This window comes from Rhinolophus sinicus, linkage group LG09 (assembly GCF_036562045.2).
Source record: "Rhinolophus sinicus isolate RSC01 linkage group LG09, ASM3656204v1, whole genome shotgun sequence".
Classification (NCBI taxonomy): Eukaryota; Metazoa; Chordata; class Mammalia; order Chiroptera; family Rhinolophidae; genus Rhinolophus; species Rhinolophus sinicus.
The window spans coordinates 60,003,961-60,025,450 of record NC_133758.1 but is presented as its reverse complement, the minus strand read 5'-3'; the positions used below and the strand labels follow the sequence as shown (position 1 = coordinate 60,025,450).

Sequence of the window (21,490 nt, the reverse complement as noted above, 5' to 3'; positions counted from 1 at the left end):
CATGAAGAAATGGAAAATCAAAAAAGATGATCAACTTCACTAGCTATTAGGGAGCCACAGATCAAAACCACAGTCATCAAAAACTTTCCCAAAAGTCCAGGACCAGATGACTTCACTAGTGAATTCTACTGAACATTCAAAGGAGATTTAATACCTATCCTTGCTAACTATTTCAAAATATTGTAGAAAAGGCAATACTTCTTAACTCTTTTTATGAGGTAAACATTACCCTGATACCAAAACCTGGCAAGAACAGCACACAAAAAAAGGAAATTACAGACCAATATCTTTGATAATACAGATGAAAAAATCCTTTTAAAAAAAGAAAAACCTAGAAAATCAAATACAACAATATGTTAAAAACACAATACATCACAATCAAGTAGGGTCCATTCTAGGGGCACAAGGATTTTTTTAACCTATGCAAATTGATAAATGTAGTACACTACATTAACAATATAAAGGATAAAAAATATCATATGATCATATCAATAGATGCAGAAAAAGCAATTGACAAGATATAATATCCATTTATGATTAAAACACTTAGTAGAATGGGTATAGAAGGAAATTATCTCAACATAATAGAGGATATATATGACAAACCCTCAGTTAATGCATACTGAATGTTGAAAAAGTGAAAGCTTTCCCTCTAAGGTCAGGAAAAGACAAGGATGCCCACTCTCACCACTGTTATTCAGTAGTACTGGAAGTCCTAGCTGGTACAAGAAGGTAAGAGAAAGAAATACAAAGCATTCAAATTTAGAATGGAGAATTCAAATTAATACTTTTTGCATATAACATCATTCTTTGGATAGAAAACCATAACGACTCTACCAAAAAGCTGTAAGAAACAATAAACTAATACAGTGAAGTTGCAGGATACAAAATCAATGTATAAAAATCCATTGTGTTCCTATATACTAACAATAAAATTTCAGAAAAAGAAATGAAAAAAAATTCAAATGCAATTGCAACACAAGAATAAAATACCTAGGTATAAACTTAACAAAGGATGTGAAGGACCTATACCACTGAAAACTACAAGCCATTATTGAAATGAATTGAGAAGACATAAAGAAATGGAAAGCTAATCCGTATTTATGAATTGGAAGAATCAACACAGTTAAAATTGTCATATTACCCAAAGCTGAACAGACACTTCTCCCAAGAAGACATACAAATGACTGGCATATATATAAAAGATGGTCAACTTCACTAACTATTAGGGAACCACAGATCAAAACCATGATGAGATATCACCTCACACCTGTTAGAACAGCTATTATCAAAAAGGCAAGTAATAACAAATGTTGGAGAGGATGTGGGAAAAAAAAGGAACCCTCATAAACTGCTAGTGAGACTAAAAATCGGTACAGCCACTATGGACAATAGCATAGAGGTTCTTCAAAATATTAAGAATATGACCCAGCAATTCCTTTTCTGGGTATTTACCTGAAAAATTAAAAAAGAGTTTTTCGTAAATAGATATGTACCCCTATGTTCATTGCAGCATTATTCACGGTAGCCAAGACATGAAAACAACTTAAGTGTTCTTTGATAAATGATTGGCTCTAGAAGATGTGGTACATACATACAGTGGAATACAACAGAGCTATAAGAAAAGTGAAATACTGCATTTGCAAAAAAATGGATAGATCTTGACAGTATCATGCCACATGAAACAAGTCAGACAGATATAAAACAGAAAGCCACAAATGAATGAACAAAACAAAACAAACAAACAAACAAAAGACTCATTGAGAAAGACAACCATATGGTAGTTACCAGAGGGGAAGAAGGATGGGGAAGGTAGAAGAGGGTAAAGGGGCTCAAATATATGGTGATGGAAGGAGAATAAACTTTGGGTGATGAACACACAATGCAATATACAGATAATGTTTTATAATATTATGTACTTGAAACTTATATAAACCTATTAACCATGTCGTCACAATACATTTTTTCTTTTTTTTAAATTAAAATTTATTGGGGTGACAATGGTCAACAAAACTACATAGGTTTCAAATGTACAATTCTATAATACATCATCTATATATTGCATTATGTGTTCACCATCAGAGTCAGTTCTCCTTCCATCACCATATATTTGTCCCTCTTTACACTCTTCTACCATCCCTCCTCTCTCCTTATATACTCTGCTGTTCATTGCAGCATTATTTATGGTGGCCAAGACATGGAAACAAACAAAGTGTCCTTCAATAGATGATTGGATAAAGAAGATGTGGTATAATATACCACAATATATTTTATAAAAAATACATTTAAAAAGGGAAATGGAAAATATAGCTATAAGGCATATAGAAAAAAATAGTACAATCACAGAAGTAAGTCCTTCATTATTAGTAATTACTTTAAATGTAAATGGATTAAACTGTCCAATCAAAAGGCATATTGGCAATATGGATGAAAATTCATGATCCAACTACATGTTGTCTACAAGAGACTCACTAGAGATCCAAAGACACAAGCAGGTTGAAAGTGAAGGGAAGGAAAGGTAGTCAATACAAATAGTAACCAAAAGAGAGCAGATGTGGCTATAATAATACCAGACAAAAAAGATTAAATCAAAAAATGTTACAAGAGAGAAAAAAGGACATTATATATTAATAAAAGTTTAAGTACAGCAAGAAGATACATGAATTACAAACATTTACCCACCAAGTGGCAGACTATCAAAATATATGAAGGAAAATCTGACAGAATAGAAGAAACAGATAGTTTCACAATAGTAATAGTTGAAGATTTCAATAACCCACTCACAACAATAAATAGAAAAAAACAGACAGGATATACTTAAGGAAATTGAGGAGTTAAATGACACAATAAACCACTGAATCTAACAGACATACACAGAACACTCTACTCAACAACAACCCAGTACACATTATTCTCAAGTACCCATTGGACATTTTCCAGGATAGACCATATATTAGGCCAGAAATTAAGTCTCAATAGATTAAAGATATCATACAAAACATCTTTTCTGACCACAATGGGATGAAGCTTGAAATCAGTAACAAAAAGAAAACTGGAACTGTGGAAATTAAACATCTTTAAACACAAAACGGATCAAAGAAGAAAATATAAGGATCAAAATAGAAAATATTTAGAGATGAATGAAAAGAAAACCACAACATACTATAACTTATGGGACACAGCAAAAGCAATGCTAAGGGGGAAATTTATAGCTGTAAATGCTACATTAAAAACAAGAAAGATTTCAAATCAACAACCTAACTTTCCAACCCAAGGATCCGAAAAAAAGAACAAACTAAACCCAAAGCTAGCAGAGGGAAATAATAAAGATTAAGATAAAAGAAATAGAGAATAGAAAAACAATAGAGAAAATCAATGACAGTACAAGTTGGTCCTTCAAAAAGATCAGAAAAATTGACAAAATTTTAGGTAGATGGACTTAGAAAAAAGATAGAAGGCTCAAATTACTAAAATCAGAAATGAAGTCGGAACATTACTATTGATTCTACATAAATAAAAAGGATTATAAGAGAGTACTATAAACAATCGTATACCAACACATTGGATAACCTAGATTAAATCTGCCAAGACTAAATCATAAAGAATTAGAAAATATGAACAGACCTATAACTAATAAGATTGAATCAGTAATCAAAAATCTCCCTACGAAGAAAAGCCCTGGAACTTATAGCTTCATTGGTGAATCTACAAAACATTTAAAGAAGAATTAATACCAATCCTTCTGAAATTTTCCAAAAATTGAAGAGGGACCACTTCCTAACTCATTGTATGAGGTCAGTATTGCCATGATGGTAAAGCCAGACAAAGACAGTATAAAAATGAAAAACTACAGATCAGTATCTCTTATGAACATTCAGGCAAATATACTCACAGAAATACTAGGAAATAAAATTCAGCAGCATATTGAGAGGATTATGCACCATGACCAAGTGTGATGGTTCAACATAGGAAAATCAATCAATGTAATACTTCACATTTACAGGGGAAAAAAGAAAAAGAAAAAGATCACTTCAGTTGATGCAGAAAAAACATTTGACAAAATTCAACAGCCTTCCATGATAAAAACATTCAATCTAGTAATAGAAGGAAACTTCCTCATCATAATAAAAGCCATATGTGAAAAACTCACAGCAAACATCACACTCAATGGCAAAAGAATGAAAGCTTTTCCTTTAAGACCAGGAACTAGGCAAGGATGCCCACTTTTCACCACTTCTATTGAATACAGTACTGAAAGTTCTAGCCAGTGTGATTTAGCAAGAAAAATAAACAAAAGTCATACAAATTAGAAGGTGAAAAGCAAAATTATCTCTGCAGATAATAGTATCTAATATGTAGAAAACCCTATGGACTCCACAGGGGGGAAAATACTATTGGAACTAATAAATGAATTCAGGTAGGTAACAGTATACAAAGCAAATACACAAAAATCAGTTGCATTTCTATACACTAATAATTGACTATCTTAAAAAAAGTTATAAAAATAATTCCATTTACAATAGCATCAAAAATAATAAAATACTTAGGAATTAACCAAGGAGGTGAAAGACTTATATAATGAACCCTTACAAAACATTGCTGAAAGAAATTAAAGAAGACATAGATAAATGGAAACACATCCCATGTTTATGAATTGAAAGGCTTAATATTGTTAAAATGTCAATACTACCTAAAGTAATCTACAGATCAAAGCAATCCCTATGAAAATCCCAATGATAGTTTTATTTTTTAATTTTTACAGAAATAGCAAAAACCAATCTTAAAATTCATGGGGAATTTCAAGGGGCCCTGACTTATCAAAACAATCTTGAAAAAGAACAAAAGTGAAGGACACTCACTTCCTGATTTCAAAACTTATTAGAAAGCTACAGTAATCAAAACAGGTGGTACTGGCATAAAGACAGAGATATCAACCAATGAACTAGAATAAGGAACCCTAAAATAAACTCTTGCATGTGGTCAAAAGATTTTTGACAAGGATCCCAAAACCATTTAATAAAGAAAGGATAGTCTGTTCAACAAATGTTTCTGGGAAAACTGGATATCCACATGCAAAAGAATGAAGTTGAACACTTGCCTAACACCATATACAAAAATTAACTCAAAATGTATGAAGGACCTAAATATAAAACCTAAAACAATAAAACTCCTAAAAAAAAAACATTTTATGACATTGAATTTAGCAATGATTTCTTGGAAAGAATACCAAAGGCACAGGTAATAAAATGAAAAATAGATAAATTTGACTTCATGAAAATTAAAAATTTTGTTCATCAAAATATATTATCAACAGAGTAAAAAGGCAACCCAAAGGAGAAAATATTTGCAAATCATATATCTAGTAAAGAATATCCAGAATATATAAAGAATTCCTAAAATTCAACAACAAAACCCCAAAAATGATTCCAAAATCAGCAAAGAAGTTGAATATTTCTTCAAAGAGGAGATACAGATGGCCAACAGACACATGACAAGATGCTCAACATCACCAATCACTAGGGAAATGCAAATCAAAACTACAATGAGATACCACCTCATACTCATTAGGATGGATATTATCAAGAAGACAAAAAATGTGTATTGGCAAGAATGTGGAGAAATTGGAACCCTTGTGAAGTATTGGTGGAAATGTAAAATGGACAGTCACTATGGAAAACAGTGTGATGGTTCGTCAAATAATTAAAAATAGAATTACTATATGAGGTCTGACAATTAGGTTCACGAACTCATCCTAGAAAAGGCGTTACATACCTCATTGCTGAATATCACTACAGTCACCTTCGAAGTACTCCCCTTGGGAAGCTATGCACCAATGCCAGCACCTAGTCCACCTTTTAAGGAAATTTTGGAACTCTTTTTCTGGAATGGCCGTTAAAGCTGTCCTTGTATTACCCTTGATGTCCTCAATGTCATCAAAATGTCTTCCTTTCAATATTTCCTTTATGTTTGGGTGAAGAAAGAAGTCATTGGGAGCCCAGATCAGGTGAGTAGGGAAGGTGTTCCAATAGTTATTTGTTTACTGGCTAAAAACTCCTTCACAGACAGTGCCGTGTGAGCTAATGCACTGTCGTGATGCAAGAGCTCCTTCGGAACCATTTTTACACACACCTTTTTCATGCCAAGATTTTCAGTTAAGTTTCCTAACTATTTCTCTACAGATGTTCACTTGGACTGCTATGCTTCTCACAGTCAGCCGATGATTTTGACGCACAATTCGATGGATTTTTGCAATGTTTTCGTCAGTTCTGCTCGTTACTGGTTGCCCTGACCTCTCGTCATCAGTGACGCATTCTCTCCCCTCAGAAAAACATTTAATCTATCTGTACATTGCTGTTTTCTTCATTGCATTATCCACATAAACTTATACTAGCATGTCCCTGATTTCACTTCTACTCTTGCCAAGTTTAAGAAGAAATTTAATGTATGTTTGTTGCTTTAATTGAAGCTCAGACAGTCTCGCGACAGCACACAAAAAGACAACAATAATGAAAGCCACTCAGCAGCACACCACCACACATCAACATGAACACAAGTGTGAGACACTGATATACCAAGTTTATGAAACATTACTGAGCTGTTTGTACAGTACTGCCAATGTAAGTGCATAGTGGGAAGTTTGCGAACTTCATTGTTAGACCATGTATAATCCAGCAATTCCACTTCTGAGCATCCATGTTCATAGCAGCGTTATTCACAATTGTTAAACCATGAAACAACTCAAGTGTTCATCAATGGATGAATGGGTAAACAAAATGTGGATAATACATACAGTGGAATATTGTTCAGTCTTAAAAAGGAAGAACATTTTACAATAAGCTACAATATGGACGAACCTTGAGGACATTATGCTAAATAAACCAGTCACAAAAAGACAAACACTGTACGATTCCACTTATATGAGGGTTTTAGAGTAGTCAAAAGGTAAAGATGGAAAGTAATGGTGTTTGCCAGGGGCTGGAGGCAAAGGATAATGGGATTTATTGCCTAATGAAACTGCTTAGTTTCAGTGTCACATGAAAAGAGTTATGGGGATGGACAGTGGTGATTTTTTTTCACAATAATGTGAATGTATTTGATACCACTGAACTGTACACTTAAAAATGGTTAAGATGGTAAATTTTGCTGTGTATTTTATGACACACACAAAGCAAAGAAAAAGAAATACAAACAAAACAAAACAAAACAAAACAAAACAAAACAAAACAAAACAGCAGCTTCCTCCACCTGTTCAGTAGGGGCTGCTGGCTACTAACTCAAAAAGTACCCAGCAGTTTCCATGTGGTTGGATTGGGGTGGAGGAGAGTGCTGCCATGCCCCCCACTCCAGGCAGAGCACACTGTGAGGGCCACTGGCTTCTCCACAGGCTCCAGAGCCTGGGTCTAGGGACTACCGCTTTCCAATTGGCAAGTGCCAGACAAGAAAATAATTCTGAGATGTTCTAAATTAAAATTACAGTGGCTGGACGGTGAGAGAAAAAGAATAGTTAGCTTGTTAATAGCTGTGGACCAGCTCTGGCAAAAGACTGCTCACATTCCTGTGTATGTTGGAATTTAGGATTAATTTCCAGGGGGATATATCTGGGATTATCCAAAAGAGAGAATAGTCAGGTGCCATGGAACCCCAGGAGCCTCCGCTTGTTATTTATTTTTTTAATTAAAGTTTATCGGAGTGACAATGGTTAGTAAAGTTACATAGATTTCAGGTGTACAATTCTGTAATACATCATCTATAAATCCCACTGTATGTTCACCACCCAGAGTCAGTTCTCCTTCCATCACCATATATTTGGACTCCTTTACCCTCATCTACCATCCCCCTTTCCCCTTACCCTCTGGTAACCGCTATACTATTGACTGTGTCTATGAGTTTTTGTTTCTTTGTTACTTTGTTTCTTTCAGTTTTATATTCCGCTTGTTATTTTAACACGAGCTTTAAGGACTCTTCCAGGGACCCTGCTGCCGCTATCCCAGAACTAGCCTGGATTCACCTTCTCTCATCCCCTTTGTCTATAGCTAATGTAAATTCCTTCAGAAAGGCTTACATCTTTCTCCCTGCTACTTGATGTATAAAAACTCTTGCAAAACTCTTACATGTCAGACATGTTGTCTTTTTTACGCAGCCTTGCTCCTGGTAGTTTAGACTCTATGCTCCAGAACTTTTTTTTTCTTCTTTTTTCCCCGTAGCGACGGCCTAAAAAACCCTTTCTTTTAAACACTTTCAGCCCTGGAAGTTAAAATTCTTTTGTTTAACACGCCCACTGCTACATGCGGCTGCCCAGCAAGGCGCGGGAACAGGGCAGGGGCATACCTGCAGCCAAGGGCTTTGGCACATTCAAAGCCAACCCTGCGAGTCCCCTGACTGCAACCGTCCCTCCAGGAAACTGAGCGAGACAGAATCCCTTCTCTCACAGGCCCCAGCCTTCCTCTTCTTCGGACTTCCGCGCCTGGCGCGCCCCACCTCCTCCAGCCAGGCGGCCAATCCCCGGCTGTTTCCGCCCAGTGCGCAGGGCAGGTGATGACGCCAGGAGGTTGCAGGAAGAGCTTGAGTTTTGTGACCAGGGGCAGGTAAGGCCACTGCAGGGACGTGGGGGTCGCCTGCGGCTTCTATAAATCCCTCTGGCTGCCAGCGGGAGTCCTGCCCGCCTGGCGCGAGGTAGCCTGGCCTGGAGTCCCGGGCGCAGCGCAGCGTGGCGCAGCCTGGGCGCCGCCTACCTCGCCCAGCCAGGGTGTGGGGGGCCGGGGATCACGAGGCGCTCCTCTCGGGGGTGCTTTTGCAAGTAAACAAAAGACAAACTTTAAAAAATTAAATCTATATTTCATTTAGAGAATGATTATGGTTTCGGTTTTTATGTAGCCCTAACTCAGTTGCTGCATCCGTGTATGGCGTACATAATCTAGGTGGCCGGGCTCGAGCCCATGGTTCTATGGAGACATCTCCAACTGAGGGTGCGGGCTGGGCCCTGGGAATCTGAGGACGTGCCAGGGCTTTGGAGTTCTGTTCCTCTGGTGCCGTCCTGACTGCACTTTGGAAAGTGGAAAATATTTTGTATTTCATAGATGTTATGAGGGTTTACATGAATTAAGTGCACTAAAAAAGACAGACTCCCAGCAACAACAGGGTTTTATACACAGATACAGTGGTACCTCGGTTTTCTAATGTAATCCGTTCCAGAACACCATTCGAGTTCTGAAACGTTAGAAAATAGCTGACAGCTAGGGCTGAGGATCTTGCACCCAGCAAAGCCGAGTGACATGTTTGACTTCCGAGGCGTGTTAGGAAACCGAAGCATTTACTTCCAGGTTTACAGCGTTTGTAAACTGAAATGTTTGTCAATGGAGACTTTAGAAAACTAAGGTACTACTGTATTTCAAAGTACTGATACCCTGAAGTGTTTCACAAAGGAATTAAGATGGTTTATAACAAAACGGTAGAATAGTAATAAATAATACAAAATAAATATAACCAGATATTGGGAACAGAAACATGTAAGAACAGAATATAACTGGGGAGGAGGGAAAGAAACTGTGTCAGTGCTGTCTAAAAAAACTTTCTGTGATATTGGAAATGTTTCACATTTAATTATCTTATTTAAACAGCCACATATATCTAGTGCAGGCCTATATTGTTTGTAGTTGAGTCTCAGATTTGTCTCTGGGAGGGTAAACAGTCAGTTACATAGTTCTTATCATTTAAAAGTCAGTCATATTAGTGAGTTCATTCATTCATTCACTCATTCATCCCTCAAATATTAATGGCATTGAAAGAAGCAGAGCTTTTCCTGATAATCAGCTATAAGGTCTATTTTCTGTGGCTTTCATTATTACAGCACCCTGGTATATGTCATGTAAAAGTCTATTCATTTGAGGAATTGGGGCTTGGAGGGATGGAGTTAGTGAATATGGCATAATTTATAACAATTTTTTTTAGAGTTTTAATTTTTTATACAAATGTTAACCTGTATAGCAAAATTTAAAATACACAGATAGGCAAAAAGAACCTACATCACTAAAAATTTCACCATTCAAAGATATAATTACTGTTAATACTTTGATGCATATATTTCCAGATTTTTGTCCCATGGAGTCATTTCATTTTCCTTTATAGGTCCTAAAGTAGCCAGTTCCCCCCATGGAAGGAAAGTCCAGTCTGGAGGTGAGGATCACTTTTAACTTTACCCTTTGCCCTCTCAGGCCAGCACTTGGCTCCATCTGAGAAGGTCACCCTCTCCTTAAGCCTTCTCCATAATTCTGTCCTGGCTTTGGGGCAATGGTTATAGGCACCTGTGAGAGCATTTTGGAGAGGAGGAGAGAGGAGGAAGGTTGGCCATGGCTGTGATTCATTCTGCAAGATGAGTAATCTGGTTTCTCAACCTTGGCACTCTTGATATTTGGAGTGGATAACTCCTTGTTACGGGGGCTGTCCTGTGCATTACAGGATGTTTGGCAGCATTCCTGGGATAGGCCCTCTTCTCCCCATCATGACAATCAGAAATGTCAGTTGAGAGCCACTGGGTTCGTGGAAATCACCAAATTATTGCCGACATGCTCTAAAGAGGTTGATATTCCAGTTTGCATGTGGGAGAGACTGAGATCTAAAGAGAGGCATAACTTAAGCTAAGGAAACTGTTTTATCCTGGTTGTACCATTAATTTACTGTGAGTTTTGGTGGGCAAGCATTATCAGGATCACAACAGGAAAGGGCACAAAAATGAAAGGAATTTTGGAGGGCACTTTTTATAGAAGAGTGGGTAGGATTTAGGGAACCAACAAGTGATAGTGGGGCACCCATGGAAGAGCATCACTGGGGCGGCATCCCCACCCTCGTCTGAAGGGGCAGGGAAGGGTCTGTGGTACTAGACCTTGGGGGTAGGGGACAGGGGATTGGAGCCCTAGAAGAAGGGTTGCCCTCCAGGGCTGCTGTGACCTTGACAGAAGGTGCTCACTGCCAGAGCAGCAACCCAGTGGGATGGGCAGGTGGGGGTAAGTACACTGATCTCTTTCTTTCCCCTCCTTTGACCACTGATCTTCTATACTGGCCAAACTCAAGTGGAAGCTGGAGGGTGAAGGAGCCTGGGTGGTGCAGCCAGAGGAAGTCAGCCAGCTTCTTGAGGGTGCGGGAGGGAGGCAAATGGCAAACTACTGTTAGCAAGTAATGCAGTGTCATCCTGACTCTGCAGAACGAGGATTTGGGGCCTCCACTTCTTAAAGGATACTGTGGCAGTAAAAGGAGATAGACAAAAATTGTTTTTGAAAAATAAAGCACATATACCTGTAGGCCACTGCTCGTTTGACCTGCGGTTCTGTTTCATGCAGTAATATCAAGTCACACTGTTTTAGTTACTGCAGGATTAGATTTGTTTTCATCTTTATTGAGGTATAATTGACCAAAAAAATTCTAAGATATTTAAAGTGTACAGTGTGATAATTTGATAGATGGATACATTGCCAAGACCAGTGTCAAGAAGCTTACCCCTTTTGTATTCTAGGAGATTTGTGGTTTCAGATCTTATATTTAAGTCTTTACCATTTTGAGTTGATTTTTGTGTCTGGTTTAAGATGGGTGTCCAAATTCATTCTTTTGCATGCGGCTATCTAGTTTTCCAAATACCATTTGTTGAAGAAACTATCCTTTTCCCATTATATATTCTTGACTCTTTTGTCAAAATTAGTTTACCTTATATGCATATCTGTCTTTTTATACCAATACCATACTGTTTTGATTACTGTAGCTTTATAATCGAATTTGAAATCAGGAAGTGTGATGCCTCTGACTTTGTTCTTTCTCGTGGTTGCTTTGGCTATCCAGGGTCTTTTGTTGTTCTATACAAATTTTAGGATTGCTTTTTCTATTTCTGAGAAGAATACCATTGGAATTTTGATAGGGATTGCTTTGAATCTGTAGGTTGCTTTGGGTAATAGGGACATTTTAATAACATGAATTCTTCTTGTCCATGAGTGCAGAGTATCTTTCCATTTATTTGTGTCTTCAATTTCTTTCATCAATGTCTTACAGTTTTCAGTGATCAGATAGTTTGCCTGCTTGGTTAAATTCGTTCCTAAGTACTTATTTGTTTTTGATGCTGTCATAAATAGATTGTTTTCTTAATGTATTTTTCTGATATTGTTGTTGATGTATATAAATGTAAGTGGTTTTCATGTATTTGTATTCTGCAACTTTACTGAATTTGTTGAATAGTTCTAACAGTTTGTGTGTGTGTGTGTGTGTGTGTGTGTGTGTGTGTGTGTGTGTGTGTGTGTGTGTGTGTGAGGAGTCTAGGATTTTCTATGTATGATATTGCAGCATCTGCAAATAAAGACAATCTTAATTCTTCCTTTCTAATTTGCATACCTTTCATTTCTTTTTCTTGGCTGATTACTCTGGCTCAGGCTTCAAGTACTGTGTTGAATAAAAATAGTACAAGTGGGTATCCTTGTCTTGTTCTAGGTAATGGAGGAAAAGATTTCAGCACTTAACCATTGAGTATGATGTTAGCTGTGGGCTAGTGTATATGGCCTTTATTATGATGAAGTTTATTTCCTCTACTCGTTTGTTGAGAGTTTTTATCATGAAAGTATATTGAATTTTTTCAAATGCTCTTTCTGCATTGATAGAGGTGATCATATTTTTTTTTATCCCTCATTTTGTTGATGTGATGTATCACACTGATTGATGTACAGATGTTGAGCCATCCGCAGACCCCTGGAATAAATGCCACTTGATCGTGGTGTATGATCTTTTTAATGTATTCCTGAATTTGGTATGCTAATATTTTGTTGATGATTTTTGCATGTATGTTTGTCAGGAATATTGGCCTGTAGTTTAGTTTTTTGTAGTGTCTTTGGTATTAGAGTAATGCTGGCTTCATAATATGAGACTGTATTAAGTGTTTTCTCTTTAATTTTTTGGGAAGAGTTTGAGAGGGATTGGCACTAACTCTTCTTTAAGTGTTTTATAGAAGTCACCAGTGAAGCTATCTGATACTGGAGTTTTTTGGTTGCGAGTTTTTTTTTTTTTTTTTTTTTTTTTTTTTTTTTTGCGAGTTTTTTTGATTACTGATTCTTTCTCCTTACTAGTAAACGGTCTGTTCAGATTTTCTGTGACTTCATGATTCAGTGTGGTATATTGTATGTTTCTAGGAATTTATCCATTTCTTCTAGGTTGTCCAATTTGTTGATGTATATACATATATATATATGTATATATATATTCAGAATATCTTATGATCCTTTGTATTTCTGAGTTATCAGTTGTAACGTCTCTTTTTTCATTTCTTATATTCATTTGAGTTCTCTATCTTTTTTTCGTTTAGAGGCTAGTGTAATTTTTTTCAATCTTATTTATGTTTGCAAAAAAACCTGTTTTTAGTTTCATTGATCTTTTCTATTGACTTTTTAGTCTCTGTTTCATTTATTTCTCCACTCATCTTTCTTGTCTCCTTCTTTCTACTAACTCTGGCCTTAGATTGTTGTTGTTCTTCTGGTACTTTGAGGTATAAAGTTGTTTATTTAAGATATTTTTTTTTTCTTAATGTAGGCATTTATTGCTATAAACTTCCCACTTAGAACTGATTTTGCTGCATCTCATAAGTTTTGATATGTTGCATTTCCATTTTCCTTTCTCTCAGGAGTTTTTTTTTTTTTTTTTTTTTAATTTCCTTTTTGATTTCTTCCATGTTTTCCCAAAAATAAGACCTAGCCAGACAATCAGCTCTAATGCGTCTTTTGGAGCAAAAATTAATATAAGACCAAGTCTTATTTTACTATAAGACCGGGTATAATGTAACATAATATAATACCGGGTCTTATATAATATAATATAATAACAGGTCTTATATTAATTTTTGCTCCAAAAGACACATTCGAGCTGATTGTCTGGCTAGGTCTTATTTTCGGGGAAACAGGGTTCTTTTATATATTGGTTGTTCAGGAGCATGTTGACATATTTATGAATTTTCCGTTTTTTCCCTGTGATTTCTAGTTTCATATTATTGTGGTCAGGAGAGATGATTGATATAATTTCAATATTCTTAAATTTATTAAGACTTATTTTGTGACCTAGCATATGAGCTATCCTGGAAAATTTCCTTTTGTGCCTCAGAAAAATGTACCGTTGCTTTTGGATGGAAGTTTCTGTATATATTTGTTAGGTTAATCTGGTATAACATATAGGTTTAGTCCAATGTTTATTGATTTTCTATCTGGATCATCTCTCTATTTTTGAAAGTGGGGTATGGTAGTCCCATGCTATTATTGTACAGCTGTCTATGTCCCTTCAGATCTCTTAATATTTTCTCTATGCATTAAGTGCTTCCTTGTTACATGCATAAATATTTACAAATGTTATATCCTTTTTATAGATTGACCCCTTTATCATTACATAAATTGCATCCTTTGTGTCCTGTAGTCTTTGGCTTAAAGTCTGTTATGTCTGAAATAAGTATGGCTATCCCTGATTTCTTTTGGTTCAGTTTGCATGGAATATCTTTTTCCATCCCTTTACTTTCAGTTGATTTGAGTCCTTTAAGCTAAAGTGAATCTCTTGTAGGCAGCATATAGTTGTCTTGTTTTCATAATCTCTTCAGCCACTCTATATTTTTTATTGTATGTAGTCCATTTACATTTAAGGTAATTATTAATAGTAATGGACTTCCTGTTGCCATTTTGTTAATTGTTTTCTGGTTGTTTTGTAATTCCTTTGTTCTTTTCCTCCTCTTCTGCCCTCTTTCTTTGTGATTAGATGATTATGTGTAGTGGTATTGTTTGATTCCTTCCTTTTTCTCCTTTATGTGTTTATTGTAGGCGTTTACTTTGTGGTTACCATAAGGCTTACATAAAACATATTTATAACAGTCTATTTTAAGCTGATAACAACCTAACTTCAAATGCATACTAAAGCTCTACTTTTATATGCTACCTCCCCCACCTTTTTTGTTTCGATGTCACAATTTACATCTTTTTACATTGTGTGTTCATTAAGAAATTATTATAGTTATAGTTATTTTAATACTTTTGTTTTTATCCTTCATACTAGATTTATAAATGCTTTATCTATAACCATTACACCATTAGAGTATTCTGAATTTAACTGTATATTTATGATTACCAGTAAGTGTTTTATTTTTTCTTTTTACTAATTAGCATTCTTTTGTTTCAGCTTGAAGAACTCCTTTTAACATTTCTTTTAAGGCCGGTATATGGTCATGAACTCCTTTAGCTTTTGTTTCCCTGGAAAATTTTTTCTCCTCAATTCTGAAGGACAACTTTGGTAGGTAGAATATATTGTTGACAGTTTATTTCTTTCAGTACTTTGAATGTGTCATCCCATTCTCTTCTGGCCTGCAAAGTGTCTGTTGAAAAATATGTTGATAGTCATATGGGGGTTTCCTTGTATGTAACTGTTGTGTTTAGCTTACTGCTTTTAAGATTCTTTCCTTGATTTAACTTTTGACAATATAATTATAGCATATCTTGCTGTGGGTCTCTTTGGATTTAGCTTCTTTTGTCCTTTTTGGGCTTCCTGGATCTGGAAGCCTTTTCCCCAGGTTAGAGAAGTTTCAGCCATTGTTTCTTTGAATAAGCATTCTTTTCTTTCTCTCTCCTCCTTCTGGGACCCCTACAATATGTATATTGATCTGCTTGTTGATGTCCCATAAATCCATTAAGCTGTCTCCACTTTTTTTCATTCTTTTTTTTCTTTTTACCTCTCTGTATTAATTTCACTGCCTTGTTTTCAAGTTTGCTGATACTTTCTTCCGCTGATGCAGTCTGCTGTTGAAGCCTATATTGAATTTTTCAGTTTAGTTATTGTATTCGTTTAGTTATTGTATTCTTCATCTCTGTGATTTCTGTTTAGTACTTATATTTTCTCTTTGTTGGAATTTTCATTTTGTTTATGCATTGTTCTCCCGACCTTAGTGAGCATCTTTATATCCATTATTTTGAATAATCAGGTAAATCACTTATCATTGTTTTATTAAGATCTTTTTTTGGAGATTTATCTTGTTTTGTTTGGAACACGTTCTTTTGTTTCTTCAGTTTCCTTCATTGTTTTGGTTTCTATACATTAGTAAAAACAGCTACATCTTCCAGTCTGAGAGACTCATACTGTGTAGTAGATGAACCTCATCAATCAGCCTGTCCTGAGCTCTTGGTTGACTTTCAAACCTTTTTGATTGTCAAAGATATCATTATTTTTTCATAGTGGCTTCCAGTAGTTAAGGGTGTTCCAGGACCCCTCAGTGTCCCAAAGGGTAGGATTACAGTCAGCACTTTGATGCAGCCTTATTAAAAGCTAGACCCTCAGACAGTATCTGGGAAAGTATGTAGTGAAGCCCCTTCCAGGGAGAAACTGGATCCCTCTGTTTTGGGCCCACAGGTAGGGGGAGGATAGGGCTGCTCCTGTGCCCATTAAGAATTGCATCCTTAGTTGCTACAGTCCTATGGAACTTGTGAATGCAAGCCCCATTGCTAATATAGCCAGTTGATTTGGGGGCAATTCCTCAGGCAGCAGCCACAAAAGCTGGGATGCCAGTCATTTATACAAGATCCTTACTTTTATTGTTGGAGTGAGTTGGACGGTGAAGGTGGATAGGTGTACTCTAGTCTCCCCAGTTTCTGAGGAGCATCGAAGCAGCTCCTAGCTATGTGCTTATGTTAGAAGCCTGACTCTCAAGCAGCAGCTTGCAAAGTATGCAGATAGGGCCCTTTTGGGGAAATAATGGGAAATGATGTTTTTGTTTGCTCACTCTGTGCTAAGGGGCGGGGAAGGATAGCTAGTTAAGAACTCCTTTGTTTGCTACAATCCGTGGGACTTATGAGTGGAAGCCCTTGTTGATCAGATCAGGTAATTTGGGGATCTGTCTCACAGGAGATAGCCATCAAAGCAAAAGCTTTGGCACAAAAGTGTGTACAAGCTTCTTTCAGGGAGATAGCCACAACTTGGAGTGGGCTGAAGGGAAAAAATGGGGGATGTGTGCGCTGGCTTCCCCAGCCTCTGGGGAGGATCCCAGGTAGACCTTGATCCTCAAACAGCAGCTTGTAAGGTATGCACATGGAGCCCTTTCAGGGAAAGACTGGCAGATGGACTTTTCACCTGCTCCCTCTGCACTGAGTTCTGCTGGACACCTGGTGAGTGCTGTGCACCTTTTGGGAACTACTTCGTTTGCTATACTCTTGTGATACTGTGGATGCAAACTCCCTTAGCTTTCAGAGCTAGATTGTGAGTGTGTGTGTGTGTGTGTGTGTGTGTGTGCGTGCACTCTCGTCCCTTGGATTTGAGTATTAAAAGTTGAGGTGCTACATTTGAGGTCCAGACCCTTCAGTTCTTGGGGAGAAGCTGGGAGTTGGGAGTTCCCACTGGCTATATAATGTTATACCTGGGATTTGGTTTGTGGTGAGTGTGTGTCTTAGCCTTTTTACCTGTTTTGATGGGAATATTTTCTCACTCATCAGATGTGTAGGAGTCACTCAGCTACTTTCTGGATTTCTTTCAGAGGAAATTGCTCTGTGTGTAGCTGTACAATCTGTATCTATGGGAGGAAGGGGGCTCAGGAGCCACCTGTTGCCATCTTGGTTAACTTCACTGCAGGATTTCTTTAAGTTTTTTTTGTCTTCCATGTTCTAACTCAGTTATATTGTTTGGTGTACTAAAACATATATTTGCCAGTGCCTGAATAAATGTTGGATATTTTATATATACCATTCACTTGCAGAGAACTGTTTTTCTTACAGCTTTTCTTGTAGAACTGTTTCCTTTTTTTTTTTTTTTTTAATCATCATAAAACCTCTGAGTTTGAAAGGGTCCTTAAATTTCTCAGCTGAAATCTGGGATTTTACAGGCACTTAAAAAAAGTGCATACCCATGTATCAAAATATATACCTTAATAAATCATCACATTGTATAACTTAAACTTATACACTGTTGTATGTCAATTGCATCTCAATAAAGCTGGGAAAAAAACTGCATAAGAAAACAAAACAGGTGCAACCCTGAGAAAGAAAATGATATTTTCTATAAAATAAAATTATTTATATAATCAATATCAAGGTCACAAATGACACATTGTGAAATCTTGCTTGTAAAAATCTTGATTGATTTGCTAAGGAAAGAAAACATGTTCTCTCTAGAGATATCTAAAAGCATAATTATTGAGTATGAGGACAGAAAAGGGGCCACAGGTTAAACCTGATAAGGTCAGGAGACTGAAAATGACCACACAAGATGGCGTGAACATAAAAATAAAATTCTAACTCACATCTTTAGCCTGATGCTTTCTTCATAAAGTCAGTCTTCACCTTAAGTGAGGCCTGTCTATTGTCTTTTTGCATCTAAGATGACATCTTTGGAATGTCAGTAATCCCTTTTTCTAGACCAGTGCAAGTAACTGCAGAATCCCTCATTATTATTCTTGTCCCTTGATTAACATCTCTGTGTGAACTGTTAACTGTCCTGTACCCACCTATGTGAAAGAAATACCTGTCTCTCCAATTTACTTTTATCCAATCCCAGAGAATCCCCTTCCCCCCAACCTGCTTTGCTTTCTCCCACCTCCTTAACCTACCACCAATGGATTTCATGTAACCCTCCTCTGATTCCCTCTGATTCTATGTATAAAATAAGCTTCAAACCACCATTTCGCGGAGCATTTTCTCAATCCATTGAGATTTTGCTTCCCGGCAATTGTCGTCAGTTTGGCTCAAATAAACTCTTATAAGCTTTCTCTTAGGCTGGAGGTTTTTCATTGACAAGCTTAAAACATGTTAAAAACAAGAGTCACAACTATGCATGTTTTGCTTGTGTGGAAGATTTGTATTCCCCCCACTGTCAGTTGTACTATGATCAGCTGTTTCAAAAGTTCATGGTTACCCTATGGCACTTGGCCAGAAAGAACTAGTGTTTCAGCCATAGGGAGCCAAATTTATGACCTGGACCTGCTGGGGATCAATGACTAACAACATGTATGGGCCCCAGAATGTCCTGATGTCTGCCGAATTCTGAAGTTGAGTTGCATGTTGTTCTGCAATTATTTGAGTTAATAAGCTGCCCTACTGAGACATGGATATACCCTTACAAGTTTAAATCAAATAAGTATTTACTCATTAGTAAGAGTAATTTGACTCCTGTTATCTCATTTTCTTCTGTTACATATCAAGATAACTTTCAATAAAAGGGAGAGGCTTTTGAAATGGTGATGAAGAGGAATAGGAGAACATGGAAATGATGGGAGGGGCTGGAAAGATGGGATGGGGAAGAGAGTTGCTTATATTTGGGTAAAGTGCCAAGGAAAGTTTTACCTGTTCAGTACTCTACGCCTGGGGCCTCCATTGTAGCAGCTTCACTAGCTCTGATAACCTGAGCCTTGTCCTACTTTACTTGTGTCTGTCTGCCCCTGAGAGAACCAGAAGTGAAGCTCATAACCTCCAGTTAACCAAGCCAAACACCAAGAAAGCAAAACCAAAATAGAACAAAAAAATAGAAGTAAAGTGGGTTTGAATTATACCATATCAGCACTGAGAGAGTAGGAGTCATCTAAGTTTGTCTGAGTTCATCTGCCCCACCTCCTTTTTCAGGGTGCATAAGCCAGTGCACTGAGAAACAGTGTTCCCTAGCCTTTGTGAGCGCCTGCCTGAGCCAGGTCTAGAATTTTGGTCTCTTGAGTCACATTCCGGCTCTTATCCAGCTTGTCCTGGTGCACTTGAGTGCATCATGCTCAGACTCCCAACACTGTTTAGTAGGGCTGCTGCAGTAGATATGGGGGAAGGAGAAACCTACTCTAAATTGCTTTAAACAGGTCATTTATGCAAAAATGTTGACTTTTTTCTTTAACTAACTAGTGTTTCTAGTGAACCACTGCAGCCTGTGTTGCCATTTGTTATGCAGTAATTGAAGAACTAACTGAAGATTCTTTTTCTGGTTGTTGTTTTTTTCTTCTTCTTCTTCTTTTTTTTTTTTGTGTCTGCTCCTAGAGAGGCATACTATATATTTCTGGATGGGAAGGATTATTAATGAACCCTAATTTAATTTACAAATTTGATGCAATTGTAGGCATAGTCCCAGTGGATTATTTTTTAAATAATTTTTCTAATTTTTCAATTACAGTTGACATACAGTATTATATTAGCTTTAGGTATACAACTTAATGATTAGACATTTATATAACTTATGAAGTGATCACTCCAATAAATCTAGTACAGATCTGACACCATACATAGTCATTACAATATTATTGACTATATTCCTTATGCTGTACCCTATATCCCCATGACTACTTTGTAACTACTGATTTGTACTTCTTAATCCCTTTACCTTTATCACTCACCCTCTCAACCCTCCCATCTGGCAACCGTCAAATTTTTTTCTGTATCTATGAACTTGTTTCTGTCTTGTTTGTTTGTTTATTTTGTTCTTTAGATTGCACATATAAGTGAAATCATATGGTATTTTCTTGCTCTGATTTATTTCACTCAGCACAATACCCTCTGGGTCCATCCATGTTGTTGCAGATGGCAAGATTTCATTCTTTTTTATATCTGAGTAATATCGCATCAAACACTGGGGTGCCAAAAAAATGTATACACATGACTTAACATTCATCTCTTGTTATTGGTATATATTGAGTATTACAATTTTAATACAGTTTTTTCCTTTCTTAAAATGTGTATACAATTTTTTGGCACCCTCTATATATATATACCACATTTTCATTATCCATTTGTCTATCCTGGACACTTAGGTTGCTTCCATGTCTTGGATATTATAAATAATGCTGTATTGAACATATGGATGCATTGAACATATCTTTTCAAATTAGTGTTTTGGGTTTTTTTCAGATAAATACCCAGAAGTGGAATTACTGGGTTCTTCTTTTTCTGTTATTATAGCCTTTTTATTTAAAAAGTCTATTTTGTCTGGCATAAAAATTGCTACTCAAGGGCCAGCCCAGTGCCTCAGGAGGTTTGAGCGCTGTGCTCCTAACGCTGAGGGCTGCCGGTTCGATTCCCACATGGGCCAGTGAGCTGCGCCCTCTACAGCTAAGATTGTGAACAACAGCTCTCCCTGGAGCTGGGCTGCGTGAGCTACCATGGGCTGCTGTGTGCCTCCATGAGTGGCCGGTGGCCAGCGTGAGTGGCTGTTAGCCAGTGTGAGCTGCTGTGTGCTGCTGTGGGCTACCGTGTGCTGCTATGAGTGGCCAGTGGCCAGTGTGAGTGGCCGGCAGCCATCGTGAGCATTCGGCAGCCGGCGAGAGCTGCCGTGAGCTGCTATGAGCTGCTGTGAGCGGCTGACCAATGACTGGCAACCAGCTGCCTCAGCCAGGGGAGCTCAAGGCTCATAATACCAGCATGGGCCAGGGGGCTGTGTCCTACACAACTAGACTGAGAAACAACGGCTTGAACCGGAGTGAGGGGGGAGGTGGAAGGGGGAAGGAAAAAAGAAATTGCTACTCAAACTTATTTTTGTTTCCACTTTCATG

The 21,490-nt window shown here is 37.2% G+C and overlaps 1 protein-coding gene across 10 annotated transcripts in view; it reads left to right on the top strand.

Annotated features, from left to right (window-relative positions):
• Nucleotides 1–8,474: 8,474 nt before the first annotated feature.
• BLVRA (biliverdin reductase A) overlaps nt 8,475–21,490 on the top strand; it is a 108,124-nt gene continuing 95,108 nt past the window's right edge. For 2 of the 10 annotated variants that reach the window (XM_019718889.2, XM_019718885.2), the window contains exons 1-2: nt 8,479–8,585; nt 10,126–10,173. In XM_019718889.2, coding sequence (XP_019574448.2) covers nt 10,150–10,173 — 24 coding nt within the window. In that variant the 5' untranslated portion in view covers nt 8,479–8,585; nt 10,126–10,149. Of the gene's footprint in view, nt 8,586–10,125; nt 10,174–15,174; nt 15,286–21,490 lie in introns of all 10 variants that reach the window. The other 8 variants (XM_074340514.1, XM_074340509.1, XM_074340510.1 and 5 more) reach the window with 8 other exon arrangements.